The sequence below is a fragment of the Indicator indicator genome, chromosome 6, assembly GCF_027791375.1.
Source record: "Indicator indicator isolate 239-I01 chromosome 6, UM_Iind_1.1, whole genome shotgun sequence".
Classification (NCBI taxonomy): Eukaryota; Metazoa; Chordata; class Aves; order Piciformes; family Indicatoridae; genus Indicator; species Indicator indicator.
Window position 1 is genome coordinate 16522861 of NC_072015.1, and position 19056 is coordinate 16541916.

The 19056-nt window shown below is 46.2% G+C and overlaps 1 protein-coding gene across 1 annotated transcript in view; it reads left to right on the forward strand.

The window, feature by feature from the left end:
* RREB1 (ras responsive element binding protein 1) overlaps positions 1-18282 on the forward strand; it is a 137164-nt gene extending 118882 nt beyond the window's left edge. Inside the window, exons 10-11 of the mRNA XM_054381975.1 lie at positions 13884-14633; positions 17482-18282. Coding sequence (XP_054237950.1) covers positions 13884-14633; positions 17482-17993 — 1262 coding nt within the window. The 3' untranslated portion in view covers positions 17994-18282. The remainder of the gene's footprint in view (positions 1-13883; positions 14634-17481) is intronic.
* The last annotated feature ends 774 nt before the right edge of the window (positions 18283-19056 follow it).

Sequence of the window (19056 nt, forward strand, 5' to 3'; positions counted from 1 at the left end):
GATGTTCCTCATGGAAGGGCCTTGCTGTGGAGGAATCTTCCTTTCTTGTCCCACTCTGCTGTCTGCATGATCTTTTTCTCATCATTTCATATATCCCCAGCCATTGCTGTTGTATGTGGTACATTTTTTTTTAGTAACAGAGTAATCTCTGCCTTTGAGTACCAAGCTGCCAGCTAGAGAAAGATCTGGGGTTGTTGATCAACAACCCGCTGGAAATAAGCCAGCATGTGCCCAGGTGGCTAAGAAGGCAAGCAGCATTCTGGCTTGTATCAGGAATAGCGTGGGCAGCAGGACCAGAGTAGTGATTGTTTCCCTGTATTCAGCACTAGTGAGTCTGCACCTTGAGTACTGGGTTCGGTTTTGGGCCCCTTGCTCCAAGAAGGACAATGAGGTGCTGTAGCTTATCCAGAAAAGGGCAACAAAGCTGGTGAAGGGTCTGGAGAACAGGTGTTGTGAAGATTGGCTGAGGGAACTGGGATTGTTTAGCCTGGAGAAAAGGAGTCGAGTCTGAGCTGAGACCTCCTTGCGGTCTACAACTACCTGAAAGGAGGCTGACTCAAGATGGGTTTTGGTCTCTTCTCCCAGGTAACAAGTGATAGGATGGGAGGAAACAGCCTCAAGTTGCACCAGGGGAGCTTTAGGTTGAAGATTAGTAGAAAATTCTTCATGGAAAGGGTTCTCAAACACCAGAACAGGCTCCCTAGGAAGGTGATTGAATCTGCATCCCTGGAGGTGTTTAAAAGCCACAGAGATGTGGTTCTTAGGTAGATGGTTTAGCCCCTGACTTAGTAGAGGTAGAAAATGGTTGGACTCCATGATCCTGAAGGTCTGTTCCAGCTGAAACAGTTTTAGCATTCTGTGAAGGGGGCAAATTAAACTGCTTAAAATCCATTTGACTCCAGTGGCATACTTTACCATACCTGGAAAAAGCCTGGCTTCAGATGTTCTGTTACTGGTTTATTGTGACAGTGAACATGTGTCTCAGATATTTCCTTGTGCCTTACATGGTTTATTTGTCTGCTTGTTTGCATCAGAGCAAGTATGTATAAAATTGTGGCAGGAAAATAAAATAATACAGTGTTTTAGCATTTTGTTTTTCTTGTGATGGCTCTTATTTGGTAGATCAAAGAAGGAGGACATGAGAAGCATCGTCCTGGGCATTATGTAGTAGATTGCCTATAGGAAATATTTCTTCTCAGTACTAGACAGGTAAAGGTAGGCTTGAGGCATCAAGATGTGTATGGAATCTGTTGTATTTTGTCACTGTGTAGGTAACCTCAAACCTGGTATAAACAAAAGGAGGAATTAGGGAGGAAGATTTATTCTGGGTTTGGGGTTACTTTTCATTCTGCACTGCAAAGGAAAAGCTCTGTTGAGTAGTGTGCTGTTTTTTTCACTCCTTTTCCCACACACGCTGTAATAAGATAATTAGCAGATTCTCATCCTGCTAGGAGAGAGAGAAGACAAAGCTGTACTTGCTGTTGTACCCTTTTAAGTCAGTCACAGTTACTGATATAATTTGCTTCACTGTGCAGTCTCAGCTCCTGGTGTAAAGAGTAAAACTTAGGGAATTGAGTACTGTTCTGTAAAAGAGAACTTTTTTTTTTCTTTTTTTTCCTTTTGGAAGGAATTAGGGTTTTCTGGAGCAGCCAATTCCTGTCTGTGCTAAAGAGGGAAATCTGGAGAGGTAACGGAGGTTAGCTAAGAGGTTTAAAGGGAATCCGAGCTGTGGAGCAGTCCCTGTTACAGTTTGCTCTGGGTGACGTGAGGACATAATTTGCAAGGTATCAGTGCAACAGTGAGGGTATTGTTTTCTGACCCACAGAGACCAAATTATTTCATGCTATTAAGCATACAGTTTACTTTCCATGGTGAAGGAGAGCTCTTTATTCATATCAATTGTTTTCTAACACCCTTCTTTCCAAAAAAAAAAAAAAAAAGTTACTGAAGAACTGTTCACAAGACAGAAAACAATAGAGAGGCTTTTCCCAGACTAAGGGGTTTGACCTGCTTACTGATGGCAGGCTTCCAAGGTAGCAGCACTGGTGTAAACCCTTAATGAAGGCAGGAAAATGCACTCAGCCAAGAGTTAGACTGGTAAAACTTGTCTCCCTTACCACTGCTGGACTTGGAAAGAGACACTGTCCTTTCAGAAGGCCTGTGCTGCAATTCCCGCAAGGAAGAGAAACTACTGCAGTTGTAGCAGGGCTGAATACTCAGTGCAGATAAAAGGTTTTGGGTGATACTGTGGCACTATATGATCAATGCACTCTGGTAATGATAATACCAAGCTCTAATCATCATCAGACACTTCTGCAGGAGGACCACTTGACAGCAACCTTTGCTTGGCCATGGGACATCTCCCAGCACTCTGATTCTAAACTGGGAGTTGGCTTTTGGCAGCAGCTTCCCTGTGGCAGTGCTGTAGATGAGACTTACTGGAAGGGAGAGGGAAAGGTAAGCTGAAACAGTAGAGGAGATTTAGGCCAGCAAGGTGCTGCCAAAGCAAGGATGCATTCAGGCAGTGAGCCCTATGTTTTTGTGGGAAGTATCAGGTGCTGGTGGCATGGGAGGAGTTGGGCAGTTGGGCAATAGATACAGGAGTTTGTTGAGCTTATGTTCTGGGTGGGCAAGTTGGTTTTGTCATGTGGATGTCTACAAAAGGAGCACTACAGAGATGATGAGGGGAGTATTGATGGAGAAGACTGAGAGGGTGGGAGCCAAGAGGTTGGGGCCAGACTCTTTTCAGTGGCACCCAGTGATAGGAGAAGGAACAATGGGCACAAACTGGAACCCAGGAGAAAAAAGGTCCTGTGAGGGTGACAGAGCACTGCCAATTCCAGCGGTCTGTGTCAGTATGTATGGAATCCTCCATATCAGAATTGTACTGAATGTTAAAGACACATTTGCAAAAATGTTTAGATATCGATAACATTGTGTCCAGAGGAGGAGATTCCACAACCTCTCTGGGCAGCCTGGACCAGTGTTCTGTCAATCTTACAGTAAAGAATTTTTTCCTTATATTTTGGTGGAACTTCCTGTGCACCGGTTTGGGCCCATTGTCTCTTGTCCTACCACCGGGCACCATCCTCTTGCCCTCCCCCCCGTTCTTCTCCCTATTTATATAATGATGAGCATTGATAAGATCCCCTCTCAGTCTGCTCCTCTCCAGGCTAAACAGCCTCTGGTCTCTCAGCCTTCCTGAACCATAGAGATGCTCCAGTCCCCTCAGCATCTTCATAGCCTCCAGTGGACTCTCTCCAGTAGTTCCCTGTCTCTTTTGAACAGGAGAGCCCAGAACTGGGCACAGTACTCCAGGTGTGACCTCAGTAGGGCAGAGTAGAGGGGGAAGAGAACCTCCCTCAACTTGCTGGCTACATGCTTCCTGATGCACCCTAGGAAGCCATTGGACTTTTTTGCCACAAGAGCACCCTGCTGGCTCATGGTAAACTTGTTCACCAGGACTCCCAGGTCCTTCCTGTTGTCTAGCTTCTGTGAAGTGTCCAGCCTAGATTAGTCCTGCTGTGCTGCTTACTAAATTTTACAGTCAGCTCTGAGTCAGTGTGCAGAAATAGATGTATTTTAATCCAGGCCCATCACAATTCTTATGAAAAAGGAAGAAGTTAATGAAAAATGAAGTCATATTACACTTAAACTCATCCTTTTTGAGGTTTCCCTCCAGCGAGTAGGTTTATTTTATCAGAAGAGCAGTTGTCTTCAAGACAGTGCAGGAAGCAGAGAATACTGCCCTTGTGAATGACCTTTCTTGTGCCTTTCAAGGTGACACTTTAGGAAAGCAATCAGGTTTCCATGTGTGAATAGGACTGCAACTTGGGGTGGGAGGATTGGAGTTTGCACAGTAAGCAGGATTCTTGTTTGGGTTTTGAGACCTTCCACTAGGATGTTTGTGTAGAAAGAAGAACCTTATCTGTTACAAGTGTTGGTCTGTATGACAAATATTTGGTTGATAAAAAAAGTTTTCAAGGCTGAAAAATCTGAGAAAATTGTGGCCTGAGATGCAGGTTGAATTTCAAGTAATTAATCCCCAGCTAATCCTGTCATTGCATGCTTGAAAAGAAATGTGGAGAAGAATTGGGCTGTCATGAATCAAAAGGATTTCTGCTCACCTTTGAGGTTCTGTTTTGCATTTGCATTGTGAACGAAGACAAATAAAAGGGCAGAAACTGGTGGTGTTCCTACCCCTGGATTGATGGTTGACTTAGCAAGCAGCTAAAAAGAGAGAGGGACTTGAAAGCCTTAGAAAAAGCAGGATCCTGGTGCTTCTAAAAAGTTGTGTTGACACTGGGGGAAAATTAAAAGAAACAGCATCTGAGATGTTTGTGAGATGTGGGGAATCCCTTGTACCAGTTGAGATGTTGATTAGAACAGAACCGATTTGAGGAAGATTCAAGTGAGAAGCATCCCCATGGTGTTGTCTCAAAGAGGCTGCTGGCTGATGGGAGGTGGGTTGTGTGTGTCCAGAGGTTTTGAGGTGGGAGGTGTGACGAGAGCTAATGTCCTTTTAGGAGTAACTATCCTCACAATCTGCTTCTCCATCAAAAAGATGGCTTGCAGGACTGCTTTCCTTATGGCACTGCATAATTCTGGCTTTACCTGTAGTCATTCAGTCTCTTCTGGTCATTTAAATGCATTACAGACATGAAAAACTTCTGTGGGGAAAAACTGATTGTTTATTCAACATGTGGCACCTGATTCCACTGAAGTCCACAGAAAGATACCCTGTAGCTTTGATGAAAGTTGTGTCAAATTCACGAGTGGTAGACATCTTGGGAGCCTGCTGGTGAGGAGCCGGCAGTCAGGATATTGTAGTTGGTCACCAAGCAGTAAAGGGAGAACAGGGAAACACCCAAAGAAGTTTCTTACTTCTGTGCAGGACAGGTAGACATACTTTTTTCTTGTGTCAGGCCCTTCCCCTGTGGTGGTTTTCTTTTTACCAAACATTAGCACGTTGTAGATTATTTTGCCAGAGGTATTTTACCATACATTCATCTACACTGAAGCTCTCCTCCTATTTAGTGCCGTTTGTGTTAGGAGACTTCAGCAGTGAAGGAGATAGAATGTCAGATCATGGAAGGCTTTGCTGTAGGCAGGCGAGTGGTGGTTAGCCAGAAGGGACAAGCAGACACAAAACCAAGGGTGAGTGCAGTCATTCAGGGTTTTTCTGTGCTAACCAAATGGGGTGGATGCAAAAAGGAAGCTCAGCAGATAGTGATACATGTCCCTTGCCTAAGAGGTGTTTGCACAAGGGAGCGGTTGCTGTAAGGTGTTCACACCTCCAGGGTCACTTTGTGTCACTTTGAGTCAGCTTCAAAGGAGAGCTGCTGAAATAACAAACCAAAAGACAGCAAGAAGTTGGCTCTGCACATCAGGGTAGTTAAAATTCTGCATGGGCTGTACCTCGGGGTAGCTGCTGATCAGATGGCACAAAGTGTGCATAGGATTTTCCTCTTACATTTCCAAGCTCCGGTTTATTTGGGAAAGTGCCATCTTCCCAGCCTCTCTCCTCCTTTCTTCTTCTTTTAATCCAGTAGGTTGCCTTGCAGTGATTCAAATGTTGTAATACAGGTCTTGGTGCTAGTCTGACATTAAAGTCTGCCGTGCTGGGGACATGTTACGACGTGATTTGATCTTGCCTATCATAAAGAGACTAAGCTGCCTTGTTACCACGTTAACACGCTGTAACTTCTCAGGGCTGCAGCGTGGTATTTGGGGCGTCACGTGGGCTCCTCCAGCCTATGCTGACAACAGATGGCTACAGCCTGAGAGAGGAAGACTCATGTTATGACATGATCCCCTTACAGAACAAAAGGCTGCAGAAAAGGCTCTGGAAGTGCTCAACTCTGAAGATCTTCATGGCACAGTGAAACTAAAATCATAGAATGATAGAACTGTTTTGGTTGGAAGAGAACTTTAAGATCATCAAGTCCAACCATTAACCTAGCACTGCCAGGTCACCATTAAAGCATATCCCTCAGCACCAGTTATACACAGCTTTGAAACCCCTGTGTGGGGATTCCACAGCTTGACAATCCTTTTGGGGAAGAAATTGCTCCTAGTGTTCACCCTCAACCCTCCTTGGTGCAATCTGAGGCTGTTTCCTCTTGTCCTAGTTGTTGTTCCTTGGAGGAAGAGATTGAACCCCACCTGGCTCCAACTTCCTTTTAGGTAATCTGTACAGAGCAAGCAAGCCTCTCTTGAGCCTCCTTTTCTCCAGACTAAACAACTCCAGTTCCTTCAGCCACTCCTCACAAGACTTGTGCTCTTCAGGAGCTGCATTGCCCTTCTTTGGACCTGCTCCAACACCTCGATATCCTTCTTGTAGTGAGGGGCCTGAAACTGAACCCAGTATTTGAGGTGTGACCTCACCATCGCCAAGTACAGGTGGAAAATCACTGCCCTGGGCCTGGTGGCCACCCTGCTGCTGATACAGGTCAGGATGCTGTTGGCCTTGGCCACTTGGGCACACTGTTGGCTCACGTTCAGACAGCAGTCTGTCAACACCTTCAGGTCCTTTTCTGCCAGGCAGTTTCCAGCCACCTGCCCCAAGCCTGGAGCGTTGCAGGGGATTGTTGTGACCAAATTGTAGGACTTAGCACTTGACCTTGTTGAACCTAATACCGTTAGCCTTGGCCCATCAATCCGCCTTGTCCAGATCCCTCTAGAGCCTAAAATACTCTACTTGGGTCTATTGTAACCTTTCTTTGTAGTCAGAGAGATCCTAATGCAGTTCACTAGGTTGGTGGGGTGAGGAGAGAAACTATTCTAAAGCTGCTCAGATGAGCACTGGGTACAGCATGTAGACTGGGTAGGAAGTAGATGTTGTTCTTAGCAACCAGCCATGGGCTAGTCAGGGTGGTTCAACCTGCCCCTGGCAGACAGAGCCTTGGGCCATGATTGGATAACACAAAGCACTTCTTGGCTATACTGGCTCAACCTGTTCCCAGCTGTTCATCCCTTCAGCTGTAGCTGACCCAGCTGCCCCAAAAAAGGAAAAGGGCAAAGGGAGGGACCGGCTTTTGCGGGATCAGTTCCCGGATCTAGCCTAAAAGAACACATTGATGCAGCTGAGGTGTGGAGTTGGCAGCATCTCCTGGAGGCACTGGGGATGGAGGCTGTTGAAACTGGCTTTGTTGTCAAATGCTTTGTGCCTTCAAATAGCAGCTTTAGACAGTGAGGAAGGAGCCCAGACCCTCTTCTGTGTAGCAGCAGGGCTTTGTATTTATAACTGGCTCCGCCCAGTGGTCTTTAAACATGGTCCAAAATCCTTCAACAGCTTTGGACCCATGGTCTCCCTCCATTGTCTATGAAAAATGGATTTCAAAATCCGTGGAAATAAATTAATGATTTGAAGCTGTGGCATAGATAAAATGCAAAAATATCTTTTTTGCTGATTTTGGAAGGTGAGCAGTGGGCTTGGGGCTCACGTGCAGAACCCATGTGAGAGCCACACTTGGACATGAATAATCCAGATTTCACCGCATGTCAGAGGGAAAGGGAACAAAAGGAGATGCTTGGATGGTGTTGGGGCAGTTATAAATGAAGTGAAGCTTGAGGATGAGGTGTAAGACAGGAACTGCAATTCAAGTGTCACTGGGAACAAACTTATAGAGGGACTTTTTGGGGGGGGTCTTGAAAATGAAATTGTGGAGCAAGTTAAGGAATCACCCACTTCCATCATGTTAAAGCAGCCCTGCCTCTGTCTCCTTAGGGCTTCCTGAATGCTCTCTTCTTGCAACAAGACACTGCTGACAGAAGAGAGATGTGGGATGGGAATGGGGCAAGGGATTATCTCTTATGTAAGACAGAAAGAGACTTTGCTAAGGAATGATCCCTTTCTTAAAGAGGCATGCCCCTAGCGTGAAAGGGTCGAACTCAACCCACTCTTTGCTAACTAGGCAAATATTGACACACTGAGTATACTTGGTGAATTTCCTGATTGGCCTCTAGCAGAATTCATCTTTGCTCTAGATATCTGCCACTCTGCCACTCCAGAGATCATGTGAGCCCTGGCCACAGCAGGGGGATTTTTTTGGTTTTCCCAACTCTTCTTGCTGTTCATACCTCTGAACTACATTTTGTGGGTATTTCCTAGGGGACAAAGGGCTTGAAATGCCATTTTCAGTGTTAGGCAAAGCTTAACAGCTGCTCCGGTGCTACAGCTCAGGGTAAGGCAGGACCTGTTTGGCCTGAGTGCTAGAGCTGTTGTTTGGAAGATACTAAGGAGACAGCGTTTAACTCTCACTGATTGCATTATTCGCTTTCCACTGAAAGTGGAATTCAACATAAGCTGAAAGTCCAGATCTTTCAGTGCAGAGTTCTACTTGGTAGGTTCAGACACAGCTAGTCCTGGACACTTTTTTTAATGTGGGTGACTTCAGCTGCTCCCTTGAAGGTACTGGAGGATCATGCCTTATGTTAAAGGCAAAAAGTGAGGGTTTTTGCTGAGATTATTTTCTCCTTTTCTGACAGATATATTCCATTTTATTTACTGTAAACAATCCTTTACTACCTTCAATGTTTTCGTTTAATAAGGCATGCAGCTCCCTCAACCATGGGCTAATTAAATATTTAACTTCTCTGTGTGCATGCCACATAGTGAAGGTGGCACATTTTGGTGCTTAGGGTGTTTACAATAAAAATGGATGGAGATAAGCCCCAAAAGTTTGCAAGTTGACTTCGCAGGTTGGAAAGATGTTTTCCCAGTCTGTGGGTGGAAGTGCAAGCAGCATTGTGCATTGTGTGAGTGGGGCTGAAAAAAAAAAAAATCACAAATTTACTAGGCTGCTACCACCTAGTGGTAGCTGTGTTTGTTGTAGCATACAAGAGTAGTTGGGATTATTCCAGTTAATGTAGGGCGAACAGTAAATCGTTGGTTCATCTGACAGATAACGCCAACTGCTTGTACAACATCCATTTCCAGCGCTCTGTCTGCTCCAGTTCACAGCATTATTTTTGCAATGGGTTTTCTAACACTTCTCTCAGAATGCCAGGAGTGTTTGGCAATAAATACTTGCATTAAAGACCCTAAATCATTTCCATTACAACACCCTGTTTTATCTACTAACTCATTAGCATTTTCAGCTCTACTTTCTATTCCACCTTAGTTCCAGGAAAAAAGAAACCCACGGGGAAAAAAAGTGTCAAAGCCAGAAACCTTTCTACTTTGATCTGTGTGTGTGCTCTTTTATCTGAAACTTTCCACCTTTGGTATCTGTCCTGATAATTTGGTTTGTGTATGCAGGAAAGCCACTTACTTCTCTTTCTATTTCTTTCTTGCACCTATAAAAGATGAAGTGGAGTCTTCTGCCTGGGCTGACTGAGAAATGACACTTGAATTGTAAATAGACCTCAGCAAAACAGACTTTTCTTTCCACAGTTTGAAGGAAAAGTTATTTTGGTTACAGCTGTATAGTGGTTTCTTTCTTGCAGGCGTAAAGGTTTTTGGATTCTCAGATGGAGTCCTTGAGGTTTTGCTTATGAATATATCTCCTGAGAAGTTCATTTTTTCCCAGGAGCTGATGAGGCAGCAGCTGAGCTACTGATGGTTGCTTCAAGTTAAATTCATCCCTGCATCCTTACCTCCCTGCTTGGGTCTTCTCTCTCCTTTACCTTGGCCATGTTCCTTGGCTCCAGTGTCAGAACTGACATAATCAAATAGCATCTCCTTCCTGTCCTCACTTTGGAGGAGCAACACAAACTCTAGTTGTCCATGACAGGGTCATGTATTCTGCTTCTGCAGGGCACAGTGAAGGAGTGGTGGTGGGTGGGGGCCTTGTCAAGCCGACCTCTCCGCTCTTGTCCTCTTGACTCACCAAGTATAAATACCTGTGGGATAACAAACGGACCGGAAAGCGTTTTACAACCTGAGTAAGTGAAAGATGGGAAAAAGGTGAAAGAAGTGGCAGGCCGTTCTCACATACTCTGCTTTCCTCACTGCCTGGTGGATGCAAGTTTCCTTGTCTGGAGAGATACAAAACCTTCCTGGACATGATCCTGGATAACCTGATCAGGGTGACCCTGCCATAGCAGGGCAGTTAGACTAGATGATCTCCAGAGGTCCAACCCCCACCATTCTGTGACTGCTCTGCACTGTAAATCAACAGAGTTCTGGAAATAGGAATTACCTGTCTGAGAGGAGCTCAGCCTTTGCTAGAGGGATGTTTGCTCAGATCTGATGGCTTGGTCAAAATCCTTCTCCTTGTCTTAAGGTTTGTTGGCTCTATGGTCAACAAGGTTTCTGTTGCTGTAGATAGGCACAGAGTCAGTAGTGCAGGGCCAATCTTAACGTCTTCTGGAGTGGATGGAGCAGCTGCCAATGTGAAACCACACTTACAGTGTCCCTTGCACTGCAGGAGAAATCCCACAGCAGACCTACCATGGCTCTCTTCACAACCACTGTGTTTACTACACACCTTAACAGCTCCCCTGCTGCTCTTCCAGTCTGGCTGCAGCAGAGCCTGGCTGATTCTTACCCATGCCCAAACACCCAAGGTTTGTGCAAAGCAGCTCACTGTTTCACCAGCTGCAGAACCAACCAAGCAGCTTGGGGGTAACCACAGAGCAGCTGGACTCGTCAGGAGCTGCCACCTTACCATACACAGGAAGTTTCATTAGGGGCTGGTGAAACTCCCTCTTGATGAGGGAAACAGTAGGTCTGGTTTGTGCAGGTAAGAAGGAAGAATGCTCACCCAAGGCACGTATCAGTGTCAGCATGTTCTTGACTCTGTCCCTACCCCAGGCTTGAATGTATTCATTCAGGGGTGGAGAAAACCTGTGTACATCTGTGCTCCCAGAGTCTGGAGTGGCCTTTGTCCTTTGTGAAGGCATGTTCTTTAAACTACACATTTGCTTTTTTCTTGCTGTTGACCTTGCCTGTTTGCCTGCTCTAGTAAGGCAATCTCACTTATCTGTGGACCACCCATCCCACGGAGTGTCTCTCTTGTGTGCAGGAAAATGTAATTGCAGGTCAGCCACACAAGAACAGAATAACAGCAGGGAAAGGGCCCAGGGCACTGAGGAGAGCAAAAAAAGACAGAGTTCAGGTACAGTTTAATATTAAAGGATGAGTATTCCATAAGAAAAAGAATATATTTTTTTAAATACTAGAAGGAGAAGAAGAAACTTTGTGAAAATTAGGAGAAAATTGGAAAATAATGCATGACATACAACATGTAGAGTTTAAAAGTTGGGAATTTTGCATTTGAGAGCACTGAGACGTTCTGGATTTGCCTTGCTTGTACTCAAGTGCTATTAGCACATATTCCCCTTGTTCACTTTGTTCCTGGTATTTCCTGTTGAAAACCCAACTTATGCTGCATCTGCTGTCTTCTCTTTGGTTAGCAAAGAGTTACAGAACACCTCTCTGGGCAGGATAACAGGGGAGCTTTCATCTCAGTCTCCGTGCCCTTCGCTCCTCTCCATGCTATCAGAGCTCACATGCTTTCCTGCCCCACTCCCTCTTGCACCCGCTCCATGCTGTGCTTGCAGTCTTTCTTTGCAGCCTTTTCTTGAAGTGTTTCTGCCTAACATCCCTGAAATCACTGGGGATGGGACATGGTGACCCACACCTGCCAGGAGGTGACCACCACTTTGCTGAGGATGACCACCAATGGCAGGGTTACAGCAGCCCTTTTAGGTGCTTTCTATTGGTTTCACCTCAAGGTCTTTGCATCTCAACCCCACTTTGCCACACCATATTTGTCTTTTTGTCCCTCATCCACAGATAGGTCTTTGTGATGGTAGCAACCAGAAGCATCTGAGGCAGAAACTCCTCTTTGGTATTGTGAGAGTTGGTGGTGTTCAGCATGGAGAACAGAAGGCTCCATGGAGACCTTGTTGTCACCTTTAGAACTTAGAGGGGGCTGATAAGAAAGATGGGGATAGACTTTTCAGCAGGGCTTGCTGTGACAGGACAAGGGGTGATGGTTTGAAACTAGAAGGAGATTCAGAATAGATAGAAGAAACATTTCACAGTGAGGGTGGGGAAACAACAGAAAAGAAGAGGTTGCCAAGAGAGGTGGTAAATGCTCCATCACTGCAAACATTCCCAGTCAGGTTGAATTGGGCTCCAAGCAACCTGGTCTGCTGACTGCAGGGAGGTTAGACTAGATGACCTTTAAAGGTCCCTTCCAACTCAAACCATTCTGTGATGCTTTTCCCTCTTGCCCTTAGCCTAAAGGGAGCAGTGATTACAGGGTCACTTCAGTCCAGCATAAACTTGTGCTCTGGTGATAAAGACCCTGTGTGAATGTTAGGGCCAGTCATGGGCTGGGTTGAGAGTGGGTAGCTGAGGAAAGAAAAGGACTTTTCCAGCAGCAGGAAGTCACCTCAGTTGCCATGAAGGGACTTAGCAGCAGACTTGGCAGAGTTAGACAGTGGTTGAACTTGGTGATCTTAAAGGTGTTTTCCAGTTGAAACAATTCTGTGATTTATGAATCCTTCTGTTCATTCCTGCTCTTGGCCCAAGGTGAGGTGCTGCCCTGAGACATAGTGTGTGGAAGAAGGTGGCAGGCAGGAACCCATGGCCATGCTTCCATTTTAAACACTTCCCCTGTGTAGACAGAGCTTAAGTCTGGCTTTGGGGCTCCCTCCCTTGGCTGTGCCAGCTGCCTGTGCGTCACTCTGTGTGGGCCTGCCTTCTCCTATGTGCCTGGCTCCCATTCCTCTCCCTCTCCCATTCCTCTCCCATTCCTCTCCCATTCCTCTCCCATTCCTCTCCCATTCCTCTCCCATTCCTCTCCCATTCCTCTCCTTCTCCCATTTCTCTCCCTCTCCCATTTCTCTCCCTCTCCCATTTCTCTCCCTCTCCCATTTCTCTCCCTCTCCCTCTCCTCAGAGTACTTGTGAAACAGCAAAGGGTGTTGTTCCTTCAACAAGGCCAAGTGCCAGGTCCTGCACTTGCGTCACAACAAACCCATGGTAAGTTACAGGCTTGGGGATGTGTGGTTGGAAAGCTTGGAGAGGGACCTGGAGATACTGGTTGACATTCAGCTGAATATGAGTCAGCAGTGTGCCCAGGTGGCCGAGAAAGCAAATGGTGTCCTGGCTTAATTAAAACCATTGTGGCCAGCAGGAGCAGGGAGGTGATCACCCCCCTGTACTCAGCACTGGTGAGGTCACACCTCGAGTACTGGGTTCAGTTCTGGGCCCCTCACTATAGGAAGGACATTAAGGTGTTGGAGCACATCCAGAGAAGGGCAGTACATGTACTGGAGTACATGACCTGTAAGGAACATCTGAGGGAGCTGGAGTTGTTCAGTCTGGAGAAGAGGAGGTTGAGGGGAAACCTCATCACTCTCTACAACTACCTGAAGAGAGGTTGGAGTGAGGAGGGGGCCAGCCCCCTCTCCTTGTTGTAAAGCAACAGGACTAGAGGAAATGGTTTCAAGCTGCACCAGGAGAGGTTCAGGCTGGATGCTAGGAAATACTTCTTCACAGAGATTATTATCAAACACTGGAATGGGCAGTGGTGGACTCACCGTCCCTGGGAGTTCAAGTGGCATATGGACCTGGTGCTCAGGGACATGGTTTAGTGTTGATCCTTCAGTGCTGGGTCAAGGGTTGGACTGGATGATCTTTGAGGTCCCTTCCAACCAGCTATATTCTGTGTGATTCTATGGGGCCTTTACATTCTCTTTGAAAAGTGTTTCCTGCTACCTATAAATCAGTTTGATTAATATGTGGATGTATGTGTGTTACTTTGATAAATGTCCATATTTTCATACAGGAATCACAGGTAAGAGAAACATGTGGAGATTGCTTGGCCAGAAGCAATGGTTGTGGGTCTCTGGGCAGCCTGACTGCCAGTAGTTGTGACTTAGCAGAGAGCATCCCACTCAAAGTTTCTCTCTGTTTACTTGCAGACAGCCAGCCTGATGCAGAGACAGTAGCAACAGGAAACGAAGTCTTGGACCTGACCTCCGGTGAGAAGGAACAGCCAGATGAAATAACAGAGCTACCAGAGAGTGAGCATGGCCTCAAGGAGGAGCAGAAGGCTGACTCCCCTCCAGCAGAGGAGGATGCTGAAGAAAAAGCAGATGGATATGAAGAAGGCCCCGAGGAAGATTCTGTAAGTAACAAAAGTCTTGACCTCAATTTTGCCAGCAAATTAATGGACTTCAAGCTGGCAGAGAGTGACCAGAGTGCAGGCAGCAGTTCTCAGACTGAAAGGAAACATCCCTGTGACATTTGTGGCAAAACCTTCAAGTTTGCTGGCACTCTTAGCCGTCACAAAAAGGCCCACACTCGTGAGGACAGAAAAGATGAAAGGAGCAGTGAGGATGAAAGCAAAAGCATTCAGGATGATGATGCAGGAGCTCCCTCGATGCAGGTCTCTGGTCTTGAGCAGGAAGAGTCTCCGATGGACTTGAAGGTAGTGGAGTCTCCTGTGGACTTTGAGGCAACAGGAAAGGAGAATGAAGAGAGCGAGAGCATCTCTGAGGGGGAAGGCACAGAGAGAAAGTCCACTGAGAAGAGCAGTGATGACAGAAAACCAAAGACTGATGGGGCTAAGAGTACTGAAAAAGCAGACAAAAGAAAGAAAGTCTGTACTGTGTGCAACAAGCGTTTCTGGTCTCTGCAAGATCTGACGCGACATATGCGGTCTCATACAGGTAAGAGGAGGCTTGAGGGCAGAACAGATCGTAGAATCGTAGAACTGTTTTAGTTGGAAGAGACCTTTAAGATCATCAAGTCCAACCATTAATCCCAGCACTGCCAGGTCACCACAAAACCGTGTCCCTCAGCACCACATCTACACAGCTTTTAAATCCTTCCTGGGACAGGGGCTCAGCGACTTCCCTGGGCAGCCTGTTCCACGCCTTGACAACCCTTTGGGGGAAGAAATTGTTCCTACTGACAAACCTAAACCTCCCCTGGTGCAACATGAGGTTATTTCCTCAACTTTATGAGCAGGTCTGCCACCAGGCTGAAGTTGCTCTGTAGTTGCACAGTTGCTGCAGGCACTTGAGGCTGGAGACACTGTCTTTAGTCTACAGGTATCTGCAAGGTTTCTTCTCTGCCCCAATCCCCGTGCTGCACACAAAGTCTGTCAAAGGAGTGGGAATTGACCCCACTGCCTTATCTTCAATTCCCAATTTGTTTTCTCCCATGATTGCTTGACTGAGTTTAGAGGTGAGGGCAAGCATGGAGATCCCTGAGCAGTTGTTCTCTCCAGCTTCTGCGTGGCTCTACCTCTTCACAGTATTTTGCCAAGCAGTGTAGAAACCTGTAAGTGTATGATGAGGCCTTCACCTCTGAGCATTAGAGAGTCTGGTTTTGCCTGATTATCTGAGGCTAGTATAGGTAACATGCTGGTCATCTGCTCGAGTGAAAGGCAAAGCTACAGTGGACAGCTTGCACTTCAGGCTTGGGCGGGCAAGGTGGAGCCCAGGGAGCAAAATGCTTTGTTCAATGGCTTAGCTTGGCAGGTAGAACACCTGGGGTTGCTTTAAGTGATAGAGTTTGCAGCAGGGCCTTGCAGATGAGATGAAGCCATGAGCCAGGTCATTCATCCTTATTAAGGTGTCCTTATTAATGATGCATTTTACCTGTCAGCAAGCTGCTCTGATGTGGACAAACAGGCAGGTTGACATTTTGTGCTTTTTGAAGGTGCTCTCTACTGAAGACATGCTCTTTGTGATTAAAAAATATTTGTGCTGTCATTGACAATGATGTTTAGTCAACTACCCCAGAGACCAGACTTTTTACCCTATCAAGAGTGAAATTGGCCTGTTTTCTTCTGGCATGGAGCCACAAGTGAAGAAAAGACAGGGCCCATTCTTGTGCTTATTTTCATACTGATTCAGCAGCCTTGGGAAGATGCTAATACCTGAAGTTCTGAGTTTTACCCAAATGATGTGTGCCCTTCTTTCCTTCCCTCTTGTTCAGCTATATCCGCAAAGCCCTCAGGTTGTAACGATAACTGTAAGATTGGTTTGGAGATTTTTTCACTCAGAAGAGGAATGGGACATGCTGAAGTGGACAAGAAACCTCTGCCTGCCTCATACATGGCAATTAGGCTGGAAATGCTCTCCCAGTGCAAGCTGCTTCCCAGCAGGTCATTGTGGGATGCCTAGTGCTGTCTGCCCAAGTTCAGGGTGAGCTCCAGGGTGAGCATTGGTCATAGCCAGGTGGGCAAAGGCTCATGGCCAAAAAATGCACCTGGGGAGCCACTTCTTCCCTTGACAGCAGATGCCCAAGCAGGGAACTATAGAGAAGCATTACTAGGAAGTGTGAGGCTTCCCAGGGACAGCAGAACCCAGAGCCAGTAGCCTGCAGTTTGTAACTGATTTGTTTTCACTGGTTCCGAGCAAGCAATGAACCATGAGTGTCTTGTTTTCAGCACTCATTGGTACAAGTCTTTAACAGGTGGAATCAAAAATTCAGGATGGGTAAAGGTGGGAACTTCGGTTCTTCAGGGCACCTCAGGCCACTCTTCTCGTTGGGAACTCTGGGGGCATTTTGTCTCTGAGCTGTGGTGGCATTGTTTTCCAGTGAGCTCATGCTTAGGGAAGTATTGAAGCATTTCAGGTGCAAAAAGCAGCTCCGAGATGGGAGCAGATGGCCTGTTGGTTACAACAGAAGGTACCTCCAGCTGCTCTGCACTGTAACACTGCAAAATACGAGGAAGAATTTTGTCCTGCGGGTAGCATTTGTGGAGTAGGGATGAAAAGGTTTCTCAGGAGCTTTCAGATGTTTCTCCTGTCCTAAAACACCAGTGGGCTGAGGAACACCAGCAGCCTGGTGAAGAACACCCTGAGGCAGGCATTTTTCACTGGGTCAGTAAGTTTTGATTCGTTCAAACAGATACTTCCCATTTCCTATGAATGCCTGACAAGTCAAGGTCCTTTAGCTGCTCTGTGAAACGTGGTGTATTACATGTGGTGATACTGTCCCTGCTTCACAGAGAGCAGAGGCTCTTGTGGCAAGCCTTGCACATTTCGTCCTTGCCCATCTGCCAGCATCTAAGAAAGAGGGAAATGTTTTCTCACACGCCGTTCAGTTCAGGTTTTAAGCACTCTTCACCTGGGTGCTTTCTGATACATCCTCCCATCTCAAGTCCTCTCTCTCCAAGAGTATCAGGGCCGACCCGCAGGAGGAAAGCCCCATGGTGGGCAGGCTTCATGACAGCTTTTGAGCTCCAGAGAATGACTGCAACTGTCTTCCAGAAAAGTTGCTGAGTAAATTAGATGAGAATCTGGGGCTTACGGTCTTCCTCCTCCTTAATGGTGGGGCCATATCAAGCTCATAGGTATCTCAAGACCTTTAGTTTTTCGTTTGCACGCTCAGGGATTTGTCTGTGTCCTGCTTCTACAGGAGCAAAAATGCTGCATAAATGAGACACCTTTGATACAGATACTGAATTCCCAGAGTGTGGAGTGTCTTACACTGCTTGAAACGAGAATGAGACAGTGTCATTGGTGACTTTATGTCTGACTTTTCCTATTAACTCTCTTCTAGGTGAAAGACCTTACAAGTGTCAAACCTGTGAACGGACCTTTACTCTGAAACACAGTCTGGTTCGTCACCAGCGCATACACCAGAAAGTCAAAACCACCCGAAACCATGGGAAGGAGAGCGACAAGGAGGAGACCCAGTCGAGGTGTGGAGAAGACAGCGAAAATGAGTCTAGTCACAGTGGCACCAACCCCATCTCAGAAAACGAGTGTGACTCTGCAGGGGCTGTCGGTAGCCTCAGGGGAAGCCAAAATGAGTCCCTGGCTGGCACGGTCAAGGACTTGCCCTGCAGAGAGGAGAGGCCAAGTGGTCGAGGAGCCAGCACCTGCCTCCTGGAGCCCACCAAGAGTGCACAGAAACAGACTGCAAAAGACCAGGAACCTCGGGCTAGCTCTGAGCACGAGAGGCCCTCAGGTTTCATTCAAGACTTGCTGGAGATGCACAACAAAAAGTCTCCCCTGAATCACATCCTTGCCTCTGCAGACAGCACGCCTCAGCTCTTGGGGGTTGAATGACGTTGCTTAGCGGTCACACCCATCCCAGCATGCCCAGCTGAAGGCAGCAGAGTGAGGTTGCTGGAGTCTTGGGCTTTGAAGAGCGACCTAGAGCTGGCAGGGGGTAGAGAATGGCAGACTGGATGCAGTGCCATATGCCTTTCAGTATAATAATGCAAGAGACTACAGTCTATACTGATTTGAGTGCCTTACTACTTTATTAGATCTTTTGGTATCATAGATTTTTTTTTTTTCAAAAATGATTTCTTTTTTAATATTTTAATGAATTATTTGGAGAGGACCTTTTTCATTTAAGCATTAATGTTACCTTTTGTATTGGTGTGCGTGAGCTTGTTCTTGTTAAATCTGTGATAGTCACTGTGTTTGTTCTCTGAGCTGGAAATGGGGGCAGTGGGGAGGGAGGCCCTTGGATACCACAGACAATAACTGGAAGAAAATTGATGTGAATTTCATATGAAATAGTCAGAGGAAAACGCAGGTGAGGTGTTGATTTATTTTTTTTCTCAGTAGATGTTCTTGCGTTTGCCACACGGTGGAGCATTAAGCCTGTTCCAGGCTTCAAAATCTGGAACCGGGCTTCAACAACGTGGCACAATTGAAGGTGTTTCAAAGTGGTTCAAGCCAAAAGCAGGAAACACAACGAATTTCAACCTCATGCTTGTTTCCACTTTTCAGCATTAGAAATGGTCTTCGAAATCCTTTTTTTTTTTTATGGGGGAAGGGGTTTCTGGCCATCGTGGACTGAGCAGTGTATACAGAGAAGAGTAACGTAGCAACATAACCTATGGAAATGATGCACCCGCTGTTATATATGTTTGATTTGCTTCAGTATATTATTATTATTATTATTGTTATTATTATTTTATTATTATTATTATTATTTTATAAATCCATCAGTTGGCTTGTCTCTGCAGTCAGCAGAAACCAATGGGCAATATTTGCCCGTGCAGATGTGTAACGCAGCTTGGATCCCCTCCCAAAATGTTGGAGTTTTTTTGACTTAATGCTTTCACCAGCTCCTCTTCTTATGTTGCAGCTCTTCTACTGTACTTTAAATGAACCC